The 22,710-nt window shown below is 37.4% G+C and overlaps 3 protein-coding genes across 5 annotated transcripts; 1 reads left to right on the top strand and 2 right to left on the bottom strand.

The window, feature by feature from the left end:
- Window positions 1–179: 179 nt before the first annotated feature.
- RB195_004002 (uncharacterized protein) lies at window positions 180–3,279 on the top strand (the record flags this gene model as incomplete). Its single annotated transcript, XM_013453479.2, has 5 exons — window positions 180–243; window positions 1,792–1,922; window positions 2,683–2,777; window positions 2,904–2,975; window positions 3,168–3,279. 5 exons carry the CDS (start codon window positions 180–182, stop codon window positions 3,277–3,279), a joined length of 474 nt encoding a protein of 157 aa, XP_013308933.1.
- A 1,632-nt stretch (window positions 3,280–4,911) lies between these two features.
- On the bottom strand, window positions 4,912–7,023 carry RB195_004001 (uncharacterized protein; the record flags this gene model as incomplete). The annotated part of the gene is made up of 4 exons (XM_064201912.1): window positions 4,912–5,020; window positions 5,078–5,208; window positions 6,251–6,301; window positions 6,889–7,023. 4 exons carry the CDS (start codon window positions 7,021–7,023, stop codon window positions 4,912–4,914), a joined length of 426 nt encoding a protein of 141 aa, XP_064057793.1.
- Window positions 7,024–17,591: 10,568 nt separating this feature from the next.
- On the bottom strand, window positions 17,592–22,139 carry RB195_004000 (uncharacterized protein; the record flags this gene model as incomplete). Of its 3 annotated transcripts, XM_064201909.1 has the most annotated exons (7): window positions 17,592–17,701; window positions 17,942–18,000; window positions 18,094–18,224; window positions 19,939–20,010; window positions 20,180–20,352; window positions 20,427–20,503; window positions 22,042–22,139. In XM_064201909.1, the coding sequence occupies 7 exons, from the start codon at window positions 22,137–22,139 to the stop codon at window positions 17,592–17,594; spliced, it is 720 nt and encodes a 239-aa protein (XP_064057790.1). The 3 variants fall into 3 exon arrangements, with proteins under 3 accessions (XP_064057790.1, XP_064057791.1, XP_064057792.1); XM_064201911.1 differs by lacking the exons at window positions 19,939–20,010; window positions 20,180–20,352; window positions 20,427–20,503; window positions 22,042–22,139 and adding an exon at window positions 18,345–18,555 and having other exon boundaries at window positions 18,094–18,193; XM_064201910.1 differs by lacking the exons at window positions 17,592–17,701; window positions 19,939–20,010; window positions 20,180–20,352; window positions 20,427–20,503; window positions 22,042–22,139 and adding exons at window positions 17,803–17,807; window positions 18,345–18,555 and having other exon boundaries at window positions 18,094–18,193.
- Between the last annotated feature and the right edge of the window lie 571 nt (window positions 22,140–22,710).

Here is a 22,710-nt window from a genome sequence, read left to right as displayed (position 1 = left end):
CGCTGGTCATCTTGGTTGCCGACACAAGCACTCCATTATCATATCTTGTTCCTCTGTCCCGCCGCGTAATAAAACGTGACCCCAGCGGATCAAGCGGAACAGGGTCGAGCTGCATCGCAACGCTTATCCGTCATCAGAGATTATTTAAATCGCGTGTCTTTCGGTTATATGCTGTTGTGATGTATCGTGCTACGATTCTTCTATGTTTAACGCTGGGTGTTGCGACTGAAAGTGTTCATTGGCGTAAGTTTATGTTTTTTTTTTTGTATTTTACTGGACATTCTTAGCCGATCTCCCCTCCCCACCGTATCCTTTACCTTTAAAAGGAGTTTGTATGTACATGACATTTCCTCTCTTTGCATACATACAACCTATTCTGAAGCAGTCTACTGAAAAAAAAATGTGCTGAAAAAAATTATGACCATTTATAGTCGCCGTCCAAGTTCTTGGCGCTGGTACCTGCAATGAATCTGTCGCATCTTCCCTCTATCAAGTCCCTACACAAACTCCTCACATCCGCTTTTTGACCGCTTAAGAATTTTAAAGGCTTAGCCTGTGAAATTCAAGAGGTCCTAAATGACCCCTCGCAATAATACCATTGAATTCTAATTCGAAAAATTGTCACAAATAAAATTTCTTCAACTCATCGCTTTTACCTATTTCTAATACTAAGATTTTCACTTTTTATTCTTTTTTTTAACTTGTTTTCGTTGCGCGAATAAGAAATTATTTCAAGACCGTTCTCATCGCTTAGTCCAGGGAATCCCCTAAGAAACATTTACTTGACTGGATCTTCACAACATCATTCACTGGATTTTTTAAAAACATTTCACAATAAATATTGTCAGTATAAAAACATTTATCCATGGGAAAAATGAAACTGAATAGATTTGCTTCTCTGAAACGCACAGTGCCTCAGCTAAGGCAACACACTTCAAAATTAGTTCGAATTAAAAAAATTCTCACCTTACTTCCTGCAAACACGATCCCAAAAAAGATTAAAAATAAATAAGTGACTAAATAATAAATAATAATAAACACTAAGTAGTAAACTATAGAAAGAACCATGATTTGCGTTAGTAATGTGGAACAGGATAAACTTTGCAGAGAAGAAAGCTTCTTGCTTCTATAGCGTCGTCGTGCTAAACCATATTCTTTAGAGACAATTTCTCGTTTTTTTTTCTACGTTCAAAACAATAAGAAAAAATTTGTATTAGAAATGATGATCAGAATAAACTGAATATGTTGATCCATATTACGAGATAATCAAAACTAATAGAAGTGAAAGCAGGACCTGTCTGGAGTATTAATCTGATTCGGTTGAGCCTAAGCGTTCGATTTCAATAAGGAATCGTTTGTGATTTTTCGAACAGGCCCTCGTTTATCCAGTAACTAACCAGATGAGCAGATGGTGCTCCATATTAGTTTTTCTATCCTCCTAAACAAATCTGACACCAATTTTAGCATTAGCAGACCTTGGAGTGAGGAAAGGATAAGTTGGCATCGAGGCGGTGTTGAACCATCAATCGTGCAATCGCGGTCGAACTTTTTTCTGACTGCGCTACACCCCTCTTCAATTACCTTGACCTCTCCTGAATTACTAAGCTCGAGTACTGCCGTTCTACTGCGCAGATGGTCCCATCTCTGGGTCCCAGCAGCGCTGTTCGTTTTTTTAGCATGCTCTATGATGCGGCAAACGGCAAACCTCACTGTCATTCTCTTCAATTCAAGACATATCTCTTAGCTTTTCGAAGAATTTACAAAGTGTTTAGTAAATTGTGTGTTGTTTAGAGTGGCGAGAGCTGATATGCAAATCTAAGGATGCAAAAAACACGAAAGATGCTTCTGATTGTGAAGTGGTACTTAAAGAAACTGAGAACGACCAAAATGGACGTAAAGCTCCGCTGAACACATGTTTCGATGTAAGTTTTCCACTGGTATGAGGTTGTAATCGGATGATAAGCTAAAAAAAGTGTCCGCTATTTTTTTCTTGTTTTTTCGAGTGATATTTGCATTTTATTCATATTGTGTTATGTCAAATACATCTCTACAAAATTCTAATTTGTGTTTTTATTTGTTAGAGATTTATCTTTTGTGTATTTGTTACGAACAACTCCGAAGCCTTGGAACATCATAGACGAATCGATGAAATTGTTTGAATAGCTGTTTTTTTTTCAAAGATCCGGAAGCGGATAAAAAGGAGAAAATTTTCCCAAAATTTTAAAAATTTTATTTATTTCAATTTTTAGACGGAAAATGAAAATCCTCGTATCCTCGGACTTTTCGGTGGCAATTGCACGAATTCGATTACCAGTAGTAATGGAAATGCGATGAAAAGCATATAAAACATACTTCTGTTATTCCTCTATGAATATATATGCCTATTTATTTTTCATAATTACTTTTTTCTATGTTTTTATCTTTTGTTTACTTATCCTGTTACTCGCCAGAGATTTAAGCCTTAGAAATGAAAATCTTAATTGTACTGTAAGCTGTGTAATGTTAAGCGGCGGTCCTCTAAGTCCGACAATAATTTTAGAACCACCTAAGGCCTAATTATTTTGTTTACTTTTTATTTTACTGTATTTTTAAATTTATCTTATTATTTATTTGTTTACTTCTACTTTTTGAAGTGATTTATGGGTATTATTAATATTTATCCGGATTTTTTTTTTGTCGTAGGAGACCGCTAATGGACAACCTCGCCGCTACTGCAATATTCTCTGCCCAGGTGCAGCAACTGCTTACCGGATCACACGACAACCACAAAATCACAAGTAAGTGTTTACGACTGTCACCAACAGTTAGGTGTGTGCGTAAATATTTTATTTTCACGCGTACAGAGCTGCATCTGAATGTTTACTGTAGGATTTATTCTTTTCAATTTTAAATAAATCATTTAGGAGCTGTTTTACTCATCTTACCTACCGTATTGAGAGACGAGGAGATAATTTTTTCATGTGGAGAGATGGAAAGTAAGTTCAACTTGGCGTTGTTGATTTTTTCAAAAAGAAAAATGCAAATAGGAAATCATGTAATTCCTTTACTGAGAGTTTTCTTATGAAAAAAACCACCTATAGTCATTTATTTACCTCACGTTTTTCCTCATAGGATTGATTTCAATTAAAAATCTGCTTACGAAGGAATTATTCAAAAGCTCTTTACAGGTGTCGAACCACTGACATTCAATTCACTATCCGCTGTGAATTCTCCTCTCCACGATCCGATTTTCTAACCGACGGGGAACTTTTTGCGAGTGCAAGAAATGTGGTATCATGATTACGGCTAAAATCTTTAAGTTGTTCCATTACTGATTTTTCTAAAATAAATGTATTCCGCATATTTAATCTTCAAGTTTCGTTTTGTCGCACAATTCTTACAGGTGTTTTGCTGTTGATGTCCTTAAAGACTTAAAGGCTTCACTCCACGAATCTGAGGTGGTGTGGATTTGAGGTGGAGTATTCGTATGCGGGATAGTAGATTATGGAGAGGGGGTGATTCCGTCCATTTCTTCCTGCCGTAAATTGCCGTAAAAAACGATCCAGAAGATGCAGCGTGTGCACAAGGCTGGCGCGCTCCAGTCGAACTCCTTGTAGAAAATAGCGCACCGGATCGCTCGAAGCCGTCTCGTCCGAGCCGTTTTTTACGGCAATCAGGAGGAAATGGACGAGATCACCTTTATCTCCATAATCTACGATCTAGCATACGAATACTCCACCTCAAATCCGTACCACCTCAGTTTCGTGGGGTGATGCCTTTAGAGACGTGGACACAAATAGGTAAACTAGTGGTAACGACAGTGATCATCCGACAACTTCTCCACAGTTGTAAGGAAAACATGTTTCTATTTTCTAATATTTCAATCAGCACTTGACGACAAAGCATGGAATATTTATTTGTTGCGATCAGTTGGTCATAAAAAGTAAGTGGCCCACTAGGGTAAGAGTTTTCCGCCGCGATCTCAAGTTTGATGGTTTGAAACCGCGCAGGAACCGATCAATTCTTTCATCCCTCCGGATCCGTCCTGGTCAGTAATTTAGTGCTAGACTTGTCTGGTTGATAAAACCACTGGATTGAGAGATCTTCTGGCCTCCTTTGCCAGGAATAAGGCTACACAAGCTAAAGAACATCGGCTTGGTATTCCTGCTTCGTCAAATTCCGTGCCACATGGATTTACCACCCAAGCACAAACTTGGGTAACTAAACTTTCAATTAGGATCAAAATTTACAAGAATAACAGGCAAAAAGAATGAAAAGAATTTATTATCGATAAAAATGTATTCACAGAGACATTTGGAGGAAAACATTCGCAAGAAATGCTTGAAATCACAACAAATAAAACAACAAACATGGGAGCCGCAGAGGAAAATAACAATAAAGGTTCGTTGCAACTTACCCATTCTCCTTTCGCATTTCAGACCTCTTTTGTACTGTTCTCTTCAGATAAACCTTATCTCCTTAGCGAAGGGAGATTTTTTGGGAATAAGAAATAGTATGTGAGTCGAGTGCTCCACGATACACGCGTTCATATGCCTCGGGTGATCGCAATCTTCGTAAAAATTAATCAGCACCGTACAGGTATTCATAGGTATTTATCGATCCCGGAAGGATGAAAGGCTAAAGAACCTGATCTTACCCAATGAATACGCTAAAAAACAACAATCTACAAAACTCTTGTAGAAGTAAAGAAACAGATGAAAAAAGTTTCCTTCAAACAAAATAACGAGACCTGTGATATGTAAGATAATGAGAAATTGGGCACAAAATGATACAAAATAGAAACTGACTACATTAACAGAAAGATGACTAAAATATACTGAAAAACAACTGTGTCTTACACCGTTACTTCTTACAAACAACATATCATTGAATAAAATCTCTTGACAAAATTTTATTTTAAAGAAATATTAATTAAATATTTATAGTAATTATATGAACAGCGTTAGTTCGGTATTCAACACGTAGACAGCGCTTCCGGTCAGAGCAAAACAGCTGTCTATTGAAGGCGAGAAAAACGAGACTGAAAAAATTACGATAAATTTTTTTATGTGCTCGTAAAACGAGTAGAGAAACGCACCCATTTATGCTGTGTACCGCTTCCCATGCGATTGTTATGGATGTAGATGTACCCCATCGCTTAGGCATAAACAACGTTACAACAAAGTTGTAAAGATAGATCAACGTTAGAACTCCGCCTGTTATGCAAACCTTAAAAGAAAACTCTGATGAGGTTTTTTCACTTTGATTTAAGCAAAAGGAAAAAAATAATGATACTGTACTTTGGTTGTTCCAGTTATGACCTAGAGATCGAAAAAAAAGTGTAATTTTAATTGATTTTCTTGAGCTGTAGCCAAGATTGGTATTGATGTTCTTTATTAAGTATTATTATTATTTATTATTTGTTATTAATTATTTAGTGTAATTTTATATTTAATAATTTGATTTGATATTTGTTTTTATATAATATTCTAGAAGTTGTTAATTTTAAGTTGTCTATACCGTACTACAACATTTACATCGATTTCACCAACTATCCTCGAACTTTGACCACTCCTTGAGCTTGAGCACAGGGACTACTCGAGCTTCTAATTTAATTCTAATCGCACATAAGATCCTCTTTGCGCTATTATCTCATTCTGTAGGTTTCCTCACGTCCTATGTACCTATATCTTGTTCTTTTCTCTATTTTCTGTATTTTTTTTTTGCTTTTTCTTCTTTAAAGTAAAGTCTCTTTAGGGGCGGGTGTGCTGCAGTCGGTTAAAGGTCCGCTGTAGCCACACGGTCGAAGGTTCGAAACCGTCCTAGTGCTCACCAAGCCTTTCATCCTTTCGGGATCGATAAATTCGTACCAGGCTTGTCTGGGAGGATAAAAACACTGACTTGATCATCGGCTGAGTCCCGCAAGTCATTGTATAGACAAACACGCGTTCCAAAAAACCTCAACGATTACGAATCCCAGTAAAACGCGTTGGCGCATCCCCAGTGGATTGATACGCCAGTGAATTTATCCTATTATCTCCTTTCCTTCTTTTTCTTGTCCTTTTCTTGCCTTCAAACCTCACTCTCGTATTTATCTTGAAATTTTTGCAAATGTTTATAGAGATCAAAGCCCAGAAGTATATATATTAGAGAAAAATAAATAAAATCGTTTCAGGTGAAATGGTGACGAGTACCGCGATCAGGATCTGTTTTGAGTCACATTAATGGGGGCGAAGGAGTACAAAAATAAAAGTGCGAAGGAAAAAGGTACCTGTACATAAAGACGAATATTCTTCTTGCGTACATTACTCTGCCTTGAACTCTAAATTTAATATTTTATATAAATTTTATGTATAATATTTAATTCACATGATTTCGTCTCATTGTGTTTCACTAACACAATACTGTTTAACATCCATAAATTAAATTGGAACGAAGCAAATAAAACCGTAAAAAAAAGGAAAAATCCCTAAGAGAAAGCATGGAAAAATTGTTGGAATAAAAAAAATAATAAAAACAATTAGCCTGCATGCGGAAGGTCAGATAAACAATGCAAATCAGTATAATTATGTAAGAATAATCAACACAAGATAATGTAAAATAAATAAATATATAATGCAAATGTAATGTAATGTAAAAAAAATGATAAAATAAATGAGGGAAGAGAGAAGAAGACTGGCATTAAGAAAAATTCCAAATAAGTAATGTTTAAGTCTTCCTTCTGCTAAGGGGATAGAATATAATAGAATAACATTACAAGGATATAAAAAAAACATAAAATAAAGCACCATAATTAATATACAAAAAAAGAAGATGATTTAATAAATGTGGCCTAAGTAAAAGTACTAGTTTATTTACTAAAATAAATATAAAATAAATATAATAACTGTGATAGAATGACAAGGTTACCTTCGTCATTTTTCGTATAAATAGAAATGTCGTTGTGTTCACGAAAAGGATGGCGATACATAGGAAAAGACTATAACCGAATTCCAAATACGTGAGAATGAGACCACATGTTGAATTGTTATGTTTCCATACCATATCGAAGTTAAGCGAGCAACCTTCTGTTTAAAAAAAATCCCAGAAAAAATCAATAATGACACAGCATACTTAAAAATAAATTCTAAAGAATTACCAATAAAATAAATAATGATAAGAAGTAAGGGCAGCACCCATACGCTGAGCATAAAAACACGGAAATTAAGACCAGTGAACAAAACGCTAAAAATTACAGGTTATTCATATTATAGAGGATAATGTCACCATTATTTTCAAGATTAACGTGAGTGACGTGCGTCTAACGAAAATTAGTGTTAATATTATATTCTATATTCATAAAATAGTTTTTAGAACTTTTCATTAGAAATATTCTCAAAAATATATATTACTAATATATTCTATTATATATTCTCAAAATAATGTATCAGACATTTTCCTAAATTTTCCTAGAAATATTCTCAAAATAATAAAATTTCTGAAAAAAAACAATAATAATTCTAAAAATAATAATAATAGTATTTTTAGAGAAAATTTCTATGAAACATGCTTGATTACTTGTAATACGTAGGCCATTTAATAGCTACAAGTCGATTCACTGCAATTTGTAAATAACTGTGAAGTGCGCAAAACCATAGAAGTGATGTGAGTTGACCCATTCTAGAGCTGATCGAGGAGAAGATAAAAGCTTTATGGGGACATCTGAAAGAAAAAAACTTCTTGCAAAAAAAAACAAAGAAAAGAACACAAAAGTTTATTTAGTCTCATATTTCAAATGCTATCCTATTCAAGAAACACACAAAACTCACAAATATGTAGTAGGACCTGCCCAAAGAACATAAATAAGCAATACTCCAAGATCAGATAATAATTGTGAAAGTGATATGTAACCAAATGCATTGCGAAACGATGAACTTCTTGCAATTTGAACAATTACTGTTATATTAAGAACAGAACCAACAGCACCGAACTGTAATGAACATCTACTGAATTCTGTAACAATTTCGTTTAGTTTTTTTTTCCCCACGATCAATTCATTCATGTCATTTTTTTCTGAAAAAATCTAACAATTGATCACATGAATATTTCCCTACGCATTCCCTCTGCTAGTTCTACAACTCTGCTCCTGAATAAAAATATCCGCTGGCGAATTTTTTGAAAAAAGTGAAAAATTGATTGCCATCAATGAAAATTTTCCAGTGTGTGCGGTGTGAGTACGAAATAAAGGCAAACTTACAGCTGTAAACACTGATCCAGCTAAAATATAATCATTCTGTTCTCGATGTGTACTATTTGACATTTTGGTTACACGTTTGTTCACCTGCTGTTACCCTGCAAAGTATAATGAAGCGTTAAGTTGACAAAACGGAGCATTTTCGACAACTTCAGTTTTTTTAAGAACAATTTATAAAAGTGATAAGCTGACTGAAAATGTTGATAGTCGAATTTAAGCAACAGCCAAGATTGTTAACAAAATTTATTACGGCTAACGTTTCGGCGTTGTCGCCTTCGTCAGAGCCTGGAAAGTAAGAGCATTTGCAATATATCCTTTCAAATGCCTCATCCAGAACAAGTCATCATCCCCTAGGATATTACATCCGCTAACATCACGGTAACGCGGCTACTAAGGTAGGCACAACGATTTGGGCTTTTTTGGTTTTTGTTTCCGGGTGTAATATCCTAGGGGATGATGACTTGTTCTGGATGAGGCATTTGAGAGGATATATTGCAAATGCTCTTACTTTCCAGGCTCTGACGAAGGCGACAACGCCGAAACGTTAGCCGTAATAAATTTTGTTAACAATCTTGGCTGTTGCTTAAATTCGACTATCAACAAGTTGCTATCTCTATGCCAAGATTCAAGGAAAGTCGAACTTTCGCACTTCATGACTGAAAATGCTTATTATATTTGTTTTTTGCATGAAAGGCATCGAGTGATGCATGAAAAATATGCGAAGAATGAAAGAAGCTGTAAAGTATGTAAAGGACGAAAAACTATGAGGGAAAAAGATAAGAGACATCGAAAAGCTATCATGCTATATAATAACGTGCTTAGTCTGTGTATATGTGTATGTGTATATGTATGTGTATGTGTATGTATGTGTGTATGTATGTGTTTGTGTATGTGTGTGTTATGTCTTTACGGAGTCGTAGATTATGAAGAGAAGGGTAATTCCGTCTATTTTTTTCCTAATTCCCGTAAAAAACAGCCAGGAAGATGCGGCTTCGAACTTTCCGGCGCGCTATTTTCTACAACAAGTTCGATTGGGGTGCGCCAGCCTTGTGCACGCGCCGCATTTTCCGGTTCTTTTTTACGGCAATTAGGAAGAAATGGACGGAATCACCCCCTCTCCATAATCTGCGACCCCGTGTAGGAACTCTCCACCTGAAATCCACACCATCTTAGATTCGTGGGGTGATGCCTTTAAACAGATAAGTTGAAAGTTTTTGTTTAATGCATTCACAGAACAAACTTATCGCATTCTTTTTCAAAATATATCTACTAAATGTTTTCAAAGGTATAATACCTTTTTCTTGCAGAACTCAAAAATGAAACTGAGAAATTGTAATTTATGGTTTTTCAGTAACTAATATCTTTTATGACTAGTTTTACTTTTCCAAGATTTACTGGTGCAACATAGTTAAGAATAGCATTTACTGTCGTGCCCGGCACGACTTTCCCAGCCAGGTGGCACCCTCTTTCACGTGGTGCTTGGGAAACATTGCCATTGGCAATGTATTACGGTAACGCTCCCACGCCGCCGCATATGTAATGGCTGGCTCCGAGTGTTCAGGGTTCCGGTTCTTTCCTTTTCTCCGTCTTTTTGGTATCGTGTTTTATGCTCGTGTTTTTCGAGCGATAGCAACGTCACCGCTCATCCGGATTATACCATCCCGCGCCATCTACCCCTAGCTGGCTGCTCCTGGGCCCGAACCACAACCACATACCATCTGCCCCAGAGAGCAGCCGCGAGGCCCTCGAAGAGGGAATCGGGGCAGGGAGATGGGACCCTGGGTGCGAGCCCGCAGTCGCAGCCCATTCGGTGGCTAGCCCAGGGCAGGCCCCTCCGGATCCCGGCAGTGGGCTCCGGGTACTACGACCAATGCCCGCTGCTCCTCCTCGGAGCGGACCCGGGGCACGACAATTACGTCCAGGAATCTCGCTGCGGAAAACATCTTATTATGTCAAGAGCTTGGCTTAAACACGGAAAAAGGATTGCATATGAAAGTTTATCATACGCCGGATCTTCGCATTACATTGAATTCTTGCCTTCTTTCTTTTTCGAATGTTTTCGCCTTTTTCAGTATTTGTACAAAGAGTTCTTTCCTATATTTCATTATTTATTTATTTTTCTGTGTGGATTATGTTTGATACTTTGTTCCTTGTGTGTTTGTGTTCTTTTCTTTGTTAGAAATCGCAAAGCTTCCGGTACTCCCATTCTTTCATGCTGCTGTGAAAAGAAAAAATTCGTGATCTAAAGGCACACTTTTTTTCGTGGTGAGATTTCGAACATATTTTTGCCTCATAAAAGTGGAGTCTTGGTGGGACAGGTTCCACGACGTAAAATGGGCGGAATGGTGTGGAAAGGTAGTGAGGCGAGCGTCACGATGCTGAAGAGGTCAGAAGGAGAAAAGAATGGATGGGACGAGTCCCAAAACATCAGTTTGTGTGCCCACACTGAAAAGTAGAAAGATTGGTGTGGTGAGCTCTTCAGCGTCAGATAGGAGTGCGCCTGTGCCTTCATCGTTCGGCTTTCTGGGGCTCAGATTTGTGCACCTGCGTCAGGAAACAGTAAGATTGTGTGACACATCTCCAGATAGGCACACCAGAAAGCAGTGGAAAGAGTTCCCCGGCATCATGTAGACGGTACCCGAAAGTAAAGAAAATAAGGCAGGTCTCACGACGTCATAGTGCGCCAACAGAGACAGAAAACAGTAAAATGAAGTGAGGATGCCTGCATAGCGAAACACCGAAATGTACTCCTTCGTATGTCCACTCCTCTATACGTCACGCTCATCATGCTTGCCAGATTATTTCTTCGGGAATTATATACACGGATCCAGGCATCCGCTTTAGTAGGGGATAGCTGTTTGAGGGATCTGATGTAAGTGCCTTATTACTATTAGTATGATGATGACTTTCACGTTGTTAAGCATTATCACACCATTCTTTATTAACTGCTGGAGACGAAGACGAGAAAAGCTTTGATGTTATAGCGGTATAGAAGAAAGGAATGGAAGAAGGAGAGGGAGACGGATCTATGGCGTCGAATTGGTGTGCCGGGACCAGAAAGAGAGAAAAAGAGTGAAGAGAAGACGGATCTGACAGCGTAGAAATGGGACACACACGCAAAAAAATGTTGGAAATTGCACATTTGGTGCAACGGTACAAAGATTGGGATCAGTCCAATCTTTGGTGCACCAGTACCGGGCAATAATTCCAAGCGGATTTGTCAACAAATAAAGAGATGTTATGAACAGTTTCATAGCCGTGACAACTTCATGTGTTGCATTTCATCCCTATGTATTTCTCGCCATTTCTATTCCTTTCATGTTTGCCTCAGATTGGTAAAATTCTTCCTCCAAAAATTGGAAACAAGCGTGCAAAGAGCTATTTAAATAGTAGCTAACACATCACGTGATTTGACGTGAACCCCTAACTTAAGTATATCAGTATCAGTACGATGATGACGTTCACGTAGAATGATGTTAGTACATCATTCTGCTAAGTGCTTAATTGCTCAAGAAAAGAATGAGAATATCTAATACTTTAATTAATGGTTCCAAATACCAGCGGTATTGAAGAAATATAGGTGTAGTTTGGATATCCTGTAAGAGAAGTACTGATCCCTTCAAGAAGAAAACTAATGAATCCTCAAACAATCTCCAAACTGCTTAGAAAAGGAACGAAAGAAAAGTTGCGAAGAGAAGAAAAATTCAACTCTGTAGCAAAGATTTACAGGTGCCACTATTTTTAATTATTATTGGTCAGAGATGGGGAGCGAGGAGAGAACCACAAGAAGTCTGAAGTCCTGCCTTAGCCAGACGTTCTCTATACACAACTCCAATCTCAGTTCAACTGCCTCACCGTTTGGATTAAATACAAAAAAATAACAAACGTTGTCAAAAATGCCTCGCGTAGTCCATTTGACAATACAGTTTATTGATCTACAAGAACAAAGAACAACAAACCTAAAAAGTTGAGACTATGCTGCTTTATTGAGTGAGGAATGAAATTTTAAGCGTGCATAGGATCTTAAAAACATCTAATAAATAAGAATCAATAAATGAAAAAATAATAGATTATCTAAATTAGTTTAAAAAATAACTTAAAAATGCCTAAAAACTAAAAATTCACTTTGGAAAAAAAAAACGCCAACGACATATTCTTTAAGATAATATATTTGTTTTTTTTTTCGTGGTGTTGTGTACATAGTGCATTACTTTAAACAAAACAATGTAGTGCACCTTATCGTTTGTGTAAAACATAACTAGAAGTGAAAGAGAAAAGCTTCTGATCGAAGAACTGTGCGAGAATGTGTTTTTTTTTTGGATTCCATGATTTACCCAATGTGTGAACGAAACAGTAAGCATATATATTTCTACTCAAATTTTGCGTAATATTTTCTTCTCTAATGAAAAGAGATTTTTTCTGCAGAGGTTTGATAATTTGTAGCATTTTCCTTCTAGACAGAACAATCCTTGGTTTCATCCGATTCGAGTGTGGATTCGTTCCGTTGAAGAAAATCGACATCTGTGGCAATTCCATGGTCCCGTAACTGTTACATCAAACTATCGAGTTATTTTCTTTTCTTTTTCTTTTTCAGATGACTCCAATTCTTCAGCGAATTCTTACGGCCAAACAACGCAAAGTTCTACATCAATCTGCCGCGGTGATTTTTCCAATTTCATCAAGAACTACTCGAAAAATAAATTGTGAAAAAAGGGCAGGAATAAGTGTTAATTGGATGGCAGAATGAATTGGGTTGTTTTTTTTAAAGCACTTGTTAGCGACTTCTGAAAGTGAATGGTCATTAAACAACTCTTCAATTAACTGGAGGTTGCAGGTAAGGAAAAATTGGTAATCATTACTTACAGAAGCAACGTTTTATTCTAAGAAAAAATCAAGTACAATGTCTTGAAGCAAATAATGTTTAATGAAAAACGATTATAATATAAATAATATGGGATACGTAGAAACGTGTCCCATACACTCAAGAATTCTTTGATGTATCTCACGTACTTTGCTTTGTAATCTTTGTTGATAGCAATATAGAAATAGGAAAGTAAGGTAGTAAAGTTCGAGTAATTAAAGATAAATATGATATTAAAAAATAAATACAGTAAATAAGTAATAAATTAATATAATGATATAAAATAAATTTGTAGTAATAGGAAAAGTATGTTGTAGTATAGTTGTCATAGATCCAGAAAATGTTGTTTTCCACTTTGAATGACCAAATGTTATCTATGATGTGGATTTAGAAATTCGTCGAGCACATACAGTATCCTATGTGCTCGACGAACTCGAATTTAATTGGCGCGCATCGAACTTTTTATTTCTCTTTTAAAAATGTTAACCAACAATCAGTGCATTCATCTGTAAATCGCTTAGAGATTCAAAAATCACATTCTCAGTGAAAAAAACCAATCATAACAGACACAGTAATTAAATGAAAAGCGTTTTTGCATTGTTAACGTGAATCCACGTATAACTTCTTCGCATGCATGCAAAAATATCATAATCAAAATAATTGCAAATGATGAAAATTTCCCGGTTACAATTTATTTATCCAAAAAGAAAACCTAAGAAATTAACAACGAAAGATTGTTGTCTTATTCCTTAATGTATGGATATTTTCTTTTAACATTAACTGGGCCATGTTTACACTGTCATATTTACATTATATTGCGTCATTTGCCTCATTATATTTGTTTATTTATTTTTCGACTGCAATCATGTGTCTGAGAAAAATGAAAATAAACCGGGCACATAGGCGGGAGCGAAATTGTCCTGAAGCGGTTTTTCTGCTAACGACGTAGATGAGAGCAATGAAAACAACTAAAAAGTCCGATATCCTAATCATCGACTCAATTTCCAGATTTCTTCACCACATGCTGTCCAAGGACAGCATGTGGTGAAGAAGAGATAATGTTAGAAGTAATAACACAACTGCCAACAACCTTGCATACTATGAACACTTGAACACAGTATACCACGAAATCGAAATTGAAACGGAAACCTCAGGAAAACATGGCGTTTGGGTTGTAGCTTGCAAAAGCCACCATGGTTCCGCTCATCTTTCCCTAATCGTCGCGAGAAATGGCGTGGAAAGCAGCGTTTTTTTTTTCTAATCATTTGCAAAATCATTTGCAACGTCCAAGGCTTATGCATCCGTGTGCACTTGCATTCATGTGCGAGTTTTTGAAGTCTAATGAGGTCTCCGCACCAGCCTCTTCAGGCAAGACTAATTGATAGGTTTCTGAGGGGACTGAAGCGTGTACGAGAGTAGGCGTTCTAACGTGTCTTGTAAGAAATAAAGCACTTCCCACGCTTGGAACTAAGACTTGGAGATACATAGTTCCCACGCCATTCTTTCGGGAAGACTAGAAGAATTTGCCGGCGCCGTGCTCGTTTCCGTAATCTACAATCCGAACTCGACGTTCTCCCTGGGATCTCCGTATCAGGTCAATTTCGAGATGTCTTCTTCGAGTTTTCTGACCGCTTGATCACAGTGAGTGAACCACTGAAGTTCGACAACACAACTGTCGGAAGAATCAGGATAAAATTGCTTGATACACTTCGCCCAGCTGGAAACAACGTTTTTTGAAAAGCTTGGGAAATATACGTATATATTTGTACGTACGTACGTATACATAGGAAAATTGAGAATCCACAGAGAGAGGTGGGAACATGAGCAGAAAATAAAGAGGTGTTGTTGTCGGAAATGTCTAGCTCTGTTCAATGAGCACAATGCAACAGGTGAGAGATCCAGAGGCTCAGAAACATTGGTTCTCGTTTTCGTGCAATTCTCATTACGTCAAAGTGACAGAAAACTTTTTTCGAATCTTTTGCTCCAATTGTGTTTCAACCCACCATGTATTGAAGTTGCAGAGATCCAATTTTTCAAACAAAAATCTCAGCTAAAGGGAAGATTTTACTTATAATTTTTCTCGTACATTCCTGGAACAGCTAAAATAAATAAATAAATGATGAATAATAAAGCTAGACAACATGTATGAAATTACCAAGAGAATAGTCATGCAGATGATACAAGGAAAAATAGGTACGAAGAACTATTGGGGAAGTCAGATGTGTTCATTATGAATTAAGATGTATAAGATGCTATCATTTACACTTGATTGAACAAATTGCGAAGAAATCCTCGTCCTTTGAGATGTGATTAAGGAAAGAGTTCCGCCTGAGTAATAGTGGATTGAATAGAATAAAGGCAATGTCATTGAAAGAGTCATGCCAGAGGAAGCACAGACTAGATTCCTCATTGACGAGCAGCGTCAGTGGAGAGGTTAGTTGAGATCGTCGCAGCTATCTGTTCTTCTCATCTGGAAGTTAGGAGTTCTTTCCACCTTCAACATTTACCCAGAAATTTAATGTACGTCTCCTATCCGTGGATTTATGGGATAAGAAGCGTATTTTCTCCATAGACGCCTGGCTACTGAAGAAGAATTACAATCTTAAAATACTGCATTGGATGGTTACAGTCTATTACTGCAATGGTTATTATCCACAAAATTAGAGTTACAGACAAAATTAATTTTTGATTCTATTAATTATACAATGGGTGGTTGTAGCGCAGTCGGTAAGAAGTCCGCTGTGGCCGCACTTCCGATGGTTCGGAACCGCCCTGGTGTAAACCAAACGCTTTATCGTTCCGACGTCTACAAATTGGTACCAGACCCGACTAGGAGTATAAAAACACTGACTTGATGGCCGGCTGGCCTTCGGAGCAGGTCAATATTTAGGCCAATCCAAAACCTCAACGATTACGAATTGTAATAAAAAGCGTTAACGTTTCCCAAGTGGATTCATGCGCCGGAGGATTTATCTCTATCTTATCTTAATTACATGATCACATTAATTATATGCTAGTGCTCACCAAGCCTTTCATCCCTCCGGGGTCGATAAATTGGTACCAGACACTAAATACGATATATAGGTGATTAATTTATTTTTATTTATTCAACGGAACTAGACTTAATTATTAAGGTGTAGTGTAATGATATGATGGTTCAAAATCGATTTGGTCAGCTACACAGGCGTTTCGTTCTTTTCGGATCGATAAATTGCTCCAAATCTTGTCTGCTAGACATAAAAACACTGACTTGATACTTCCGCTGTTGTTGCGTCAGTAACATACTCGTTCATTAACCTCAAACGAAGAAACAAAGAAAGAAAAACACGTTCCCCGTTCCCAGAGGGATTCCCCAACACCGTACACTTCGCTCTTTATTTTTTATTATTCACAAAATATACTGCATGCTTTCGATTGCAATGTCGCCTAGGAGATGAATTTTAATTTTTTTTTCTCTGCAAAAAACTCAAAACAAGATAACAGAAGCCAAATGAAACACGCCACAATCTGCAGGCAACAGGAAAAGAGACTCTCTTTTATTTTTGAGCACGCCTCCGTTCATTCCCTTTCCCGAGCAATTACCGATGTAGGGTCTCCTAAGGAGATCCTGAAACGACGTTGCTGCCTAAATGGCTGATTCTACCTGCCTAGCGTAGATCATACGCTGTATCACCGTAGCGTTGAAAAAGACCCTAATGGCCATCAATAATCCTGGAACTTTTTTTAAATAAGCAGGGATATAGCTGACAAAGTACTAAACTCTTATATAAGATCAGAAACATTCATTAGAATTTTCTGATGGAAATCCTAAGAAGGAATATCATAATGTATGGTGATCTCAATTTTGTAACTATACCAGAAGGAAGAAAAATATTCAAACGAAATAATAAGGAAAAGAAGCGTCGAAGACTTTATTTGATGAAATTTCTCGACTTCCTTAGGGTACTATCTAGGCAGAACTAGATCCTTCTTTCCCATGGTGAGCCGCCACACTATCTAGTATTTTGTATAGTATTGAGTACATTGTTTGTTAATGTCGTGTGCAGAATCATTTTCTACTCACTTTACGAGTTTACTGTACGTAGGCTCGTAATTTGTAGTTGTTTTTTTTACTGATCTACTTTAATCAGTAATCTTGACAGCTCCCGTTATCTGTTCATCTTTTCATATCTTCTTGTAACTGTGAAACGTTCTGCTCTTCTATAGTTAGGAGAGATTCTGAAATAGTCGTTTGTGTCTCCATGCACGTCTGGAGTGTGGTTTAGTTGAGGTATGATTGCGTCTCTAGCATTTTGCGGAGGCTCTTGCGGAAAAATCAACAAGAACCTCTTTCCATCTCTATGTAGAAGGAAGAAAAACTTTTTGAACAGTAATCGCATGATCGATCAGCACAAAATTCATTGAAATAAGCTAACCAACAGCAAGTTGTTGCACCCGAGATTCAACAAAAACGCATTGCAAATTTAGTTCAATCAGCACGTTGATATATAAAATACAAATGAAATCTGCAACTGCACATTATATTCGACGAACTTTCACGAAAAATATGGCATTGTCGAGAAAGCTTTTTTTGCTCCGTTCCGTTTGCTGCAATTCCTGTCGCGTTGACGAATTTATCCACGCTATTCCTAAATCCATTCATTATATGGATTTCACCCGGATACCAACCATTGTCAGCGTCTTCCCAGTCGTTATACAAACGTTTTCAAAGCCAGTGTGAAACGAGTTTTTATACTAAATCAGAAATTAGGAGAACAAAAAAATTGTCAACTAACTCACTTACTTTGTTTAGGAATTTTAAAAAGAATATGTCAAGGTTAAAATAGATGCAGATTTTTTTTTTGCTCAAAGAAAAAACTGTGACTTACGTTGTCTATTCTTTTGAAATATGCTACGGAATTCTCGATTATACAGTAATGTCATAATTCTGAAAAACAGGTACAGCATTTGTCCTGGCGAACGAAAACAGAACCTATTTGAGAGGATTCTGACGTAGAAAAGTCAACAACCTTTTACATACCCATCAAAAGTATGAACGGATACCCAGGTGACGGTGGTAAAGCCGAAATTGATCCATGGATACTCAAAATGATATGGAAGCACAAAGTACGCAACAATACCTAGTGTAAACAACAGCGACTGTAGACACGTCTAAATGAGGGATGATTAGCAAAAAAAGAAAAGGAAACATAATTTGGCAACTTGATCTATTAGAATGATGCATAAGTTTCTGCCACAACAATGGGCACCGTGGAAAGAGGCGAGCAGAACCGCCGTAGGTGATGGACAGTGAGAGCCCTCTTCCCGCTCGCTGCGACCATGCATGAGGGATGCATCGATCAAGTCTCGTGATCTTGCCGAGCTTAGCCAGTCCACACACAATCGTTAATTGATCAGAGCCAATGGTACCCAAAGTCCTCCTGTTGGTGAAACATGGGTCCTTCTCCACATTGGAATGCAGCACTTCCCAATCGAACTCCATCGGCCGGCTCTACCTCGGGGCCCTTAGAGAGAAAAACCACTTCTTGATATTGGCGAATCAGATCTTGGATGTGTCGTAGGAGAGGTGCTCACCCCGTAGACATCCATTAGTTTAGTCACGACTCTCCTTTGCATTTAAACCGAAAATGTAAAGCAGGCAGCTGTGCAAGTACAGTTTGTTACGGTGGCGGTTGAGCGGCATAGTGGCCTGGAAATTCAGGGTGGGTGAGAACCTGATAGTGCATTGGGAGAGCGATCTGTTCACTTTGTCACACACGCAACAACGAAAATATGCATGAAAAATACGGAACGATTGAAGATGTGGCAAGAAACTCATGCATTAACCTAATATTTGGTTGGTCCATAAGCCCTGGCGCTTTTTGAAATGTGAATTTTGACTGAAAAATATTATAAAATGTTCTACCAAATGAAATAATAATGTGCTCTACAGAATAATGTAGAAAGCCCCCAAGAATAAGAGCCCTTGGGAGATGTATTCTGAAGTTTAACCGGCACACACAACACCTAGCCGGTTTACGCAGCTCCGACTTAAGAGGAATGTCCCGTTTTCGCGACCCAACGGAATATATATTGAAAGGGGGAATGATGGGCCGGTCACATTATGAGAAGAATCGACGGCAGATGCACTAAAAGAATGCTAGAGCGGATACCTACAGATGCTAAATGCCCTCGAAACAGATTGCCGACGAGATGGTGTGACGTGTTCGCTACACAGATGGGCCAGCTGAGAGCGGATGGATCAGCTGGATAGGGATTAAGGAGTGTCAAAGTCACTCACGAAGCTTGAGAACATCTTGGATGGTGAGGGAAACGAGAGGAAGCGATGCTAGGGCTCGCACGTCCAGTGAAGACGGGCCACCTAAGTATCTAAGTAAGATACTTTTCCTTTTAAGCCCTAAAATAAAGTGTCAAGTCCACAAGAAAGAGATTTTTGAAATCTTCTGGATCTAGCGTTCAATTGTACTGCTAAATCCATAGGACCTGGTCTAGAGATTTGTGAAGTGTTTGGCAAAGAAGCGATGACTCCAGGGGCGGCTTAAAATCGGCTTGGTTTCACGAGTACTTCGAGTGGAAAGCAATTGATTTTTACCATGGAGGCATTGAACAACTTGTTGAACGTTGAGAAAATGTTGGTAAACAACAGCGAAAAATACACCTTTCAATTGCTTCTGCCTATTTTTCGTTTATTTTTGTGGAAACCTGAACATAAAAAATGCCAGAATTTATGGTCCAACCTCGCTTCTTAGTAACACCTGTTGATTTATTCTTACTTCTTTATTTTTCTTGATCAAGAATGTTTAAATGGTACCTATTTCAGACCTTAAACAAGTAGATTTTGATTGAGACAATCACTTTAACTTACTTGTTTCAAAAAATTCACTTCATCATCTCTTCTTGCATTATTCCAGCCAGAATGTTGTTGTAAATTCATTATCTAAACAAAAAACTTGTTCTAGAGATAAAAAAGTATTCATAAAAAAGTACAAAAGAGGACAAAAAAATCGATATCTTAGATGATTTCTGATACTTCTATGCAGTCTTACTTCAAGTAAAAGACTCCGCGTACAACTATACCACGCAGAAAAATACGAACATCAACCCACTTTCCGATTGTGCACTCTGACACGGTAAAGAGAAATAAAGTCCAGGATTATTATAACGGATGTACATGCACTAAATGTTATGACATTCGTCGGTAACGGAATTTCAGGGCATCGTTCATTTTGAGCAAATCCGAAACGCCAGTAATCATCAAAATATTGGAAACGACAACTTCCTGAACACTAGCAAAAACGGCCAACATCACAGGAAAAAAAACAAGGAGCAGAAGTGGGGGAATTCTGGTGTTACCAATGCCGTAATAATAAACCGTTGGTAGCGCTGCCAGAAGCCAAGCCAGAGATATTAGTATATAAGTAGTTTTAAACCTAAAGTAAATTAAGATATTTAAATATGAATAAAATGAATGAATGAATAAATAAATACACAAGGAAGTGAAAATATTTTGGAACTGCATCATAAAATAAGCATCAAACTTTTTCTCAAGGTGAAGATTATTTCAATCACTTCTTTTTTTAGAAACTTTTAAAATTTCAATCTTAAAGATTTTTCTATTCCAAAATAAGTTTCAATGACTAGTGGAAATATGTTAATGTTAAATCAAATGTATGTGTAAAAAATAAATAGGAAATATGTCAGTAAATATCTATAACTGCTTATATACTTGTTTTATTTTTATTTCATTACTTTATTTTTGTTTTTTATATTCTTTATTCTTTCTGTAAAATTTAAAGAAAAGCTTAGTCTCACGTAAATATTTTGTTATATTCAAGAGCAAAGTTAATAGCACAAAATCGGTTAAGGGAAATAAGGCAATGCGTATACAATGCAATTTCAAAGCAGATGATCAATACAATTCCAGCGAAACGAGAGTTCTCGCGTAGAACCTCCAGATCACTGAAAATATTGTTTTTACAAACAAACAAAAAAAAAAACAGATTTATATAGAAAATACCTGGAATAGAGGGGGAGGGGGGGTTGACTATGGGTTTGACTTCAATTCGAAATCTTTTGGGATTTCTGGATGCCTGTGCAGCTTTACAGTGGTTTGTGGGGCTAGCCGATATGCCAAGTCAGTGTTTTATCCTCCCAGACAAGTCTGGTACAAATTCATCGAGCCTGGAGGGATGGGGAAAGGTTGGTTGACATCAGGACGGGTCAAACCATCCATGGTGGCGCCACAATTGGACCACATACCGTCTGCACACTACATCCGCTTCTGCTCATAGGTTTCAATTATTAAACGTTTGTCAAAAAGCAATCCATCCGCCGTGAAAAGTTAGAAGAAAAGATTATTAAAAATTAACAGAAGGGAGGAGTAAATCATCTTCATAAAAAAAACTAGTCCCATATCAAGCTTCACAAGGTCTTTGTGCATTTTGGTCAACGGAATGATCCCAAGCCCTCACTTGTAAATTAAACTTAAAGGCAGAGTGCTAATGGTGCTGGGTGCTAGTGCCAACTTAAAGGCATCACCCTACGAATCTGGGGTGGTGCGGGTTTTAGGTTGGATTATGCCTATACGGGGTCGTAGATTATGGAGAGGAGAATGATTTCGTCCATTTTTTCCTAATTTCCCGCCCGGAAGACGTGGCTTCAAGCGTTCCGGGGCGCCCTTTTCTACAGCGCGTTCGATTGGAGCGCGCCGGCTTTGCGTACGCGCCGCATCTTCCGGGCCGTTTTTCTACAGCAACTATGTAGAAATGGATCTGGAATCACCCTCCTCTCCATAATCTACGGCTCCGTATAAGCACCTGAAACCAGCACCACCCCAGATTCGTGGGATGATGCCTTTAACGAAGCTCCCACCGTAACTTCAAGCCATGTCGTTGAGACTATACTGTAACACCACCAAAATAATGGATAAATTATCTATAGTTGTCATTCCACTCGAATTCTAACTCACAAAAATGTCATCGGAACAAAATATGTTGTAAAAACAGTAAGATGTACTGCTTCTCCAATTGCTTGACTATCTCTTAGTAAACCGAATGGATTTGCCATTGAACGAAGCCGATAGATGAATATTACCAGAAACCAGTTACATAATGAACCAAACAAGGAAATCTGAAATACACAATTAGCATGAAATGGAAGGAAATGTAAATGATGATGATGATTTTCACATTTTTTCACATTTTTTTTGTTTGATTACGTGCACACTGATTTTTCACCTTTTTTCATTTCAAACGAAATATTATTCTACAACCGTATTTCGTATTAATTATCTATTATGTATCGTATTAGCGTATGTTGTATTAAGAAAAGGAGAAAATATTAAGAGAAAGTGTAAATGGGAATCAACACCAACAAATTAAAATTCCTAATAATTATTTCTGAACGGTTTTTAAACATTATTTGTTCAATGTTGGTCAATTTTTCGCTATTTTGTGTGTTAATGAAACTTTTTTCGATCTCTCATTTTTTTCCGATCTCGATCTAATTTTGGATTCTATCCGACCTCCCTTCAAATGATGTGTATGCAGTCGATTTTGAGAGAAAAAATTACGCTGTATTGTGAGACAAATTTCATTCATAGTAGTCCGCTAAGACTGAGACGAAGGAGGCATGGATA

This window comes from Necator americanus, chromosome IV, assembly GCF_031761385.1.
Source record: "Necator americanus strain Aroian chromosome IV, whole genome shotgun sequence".
NCBI classification, from domain to species: domain Eukaryota; kingdom Metazoa; phylum Nematoda; class Chromadorea; order Rhabditida; family Ancylostomatidae; genus Necator; species Necator americanus.
This window is presented reverse-complemented; position numbering and strand designations above follow the sequence as displayed.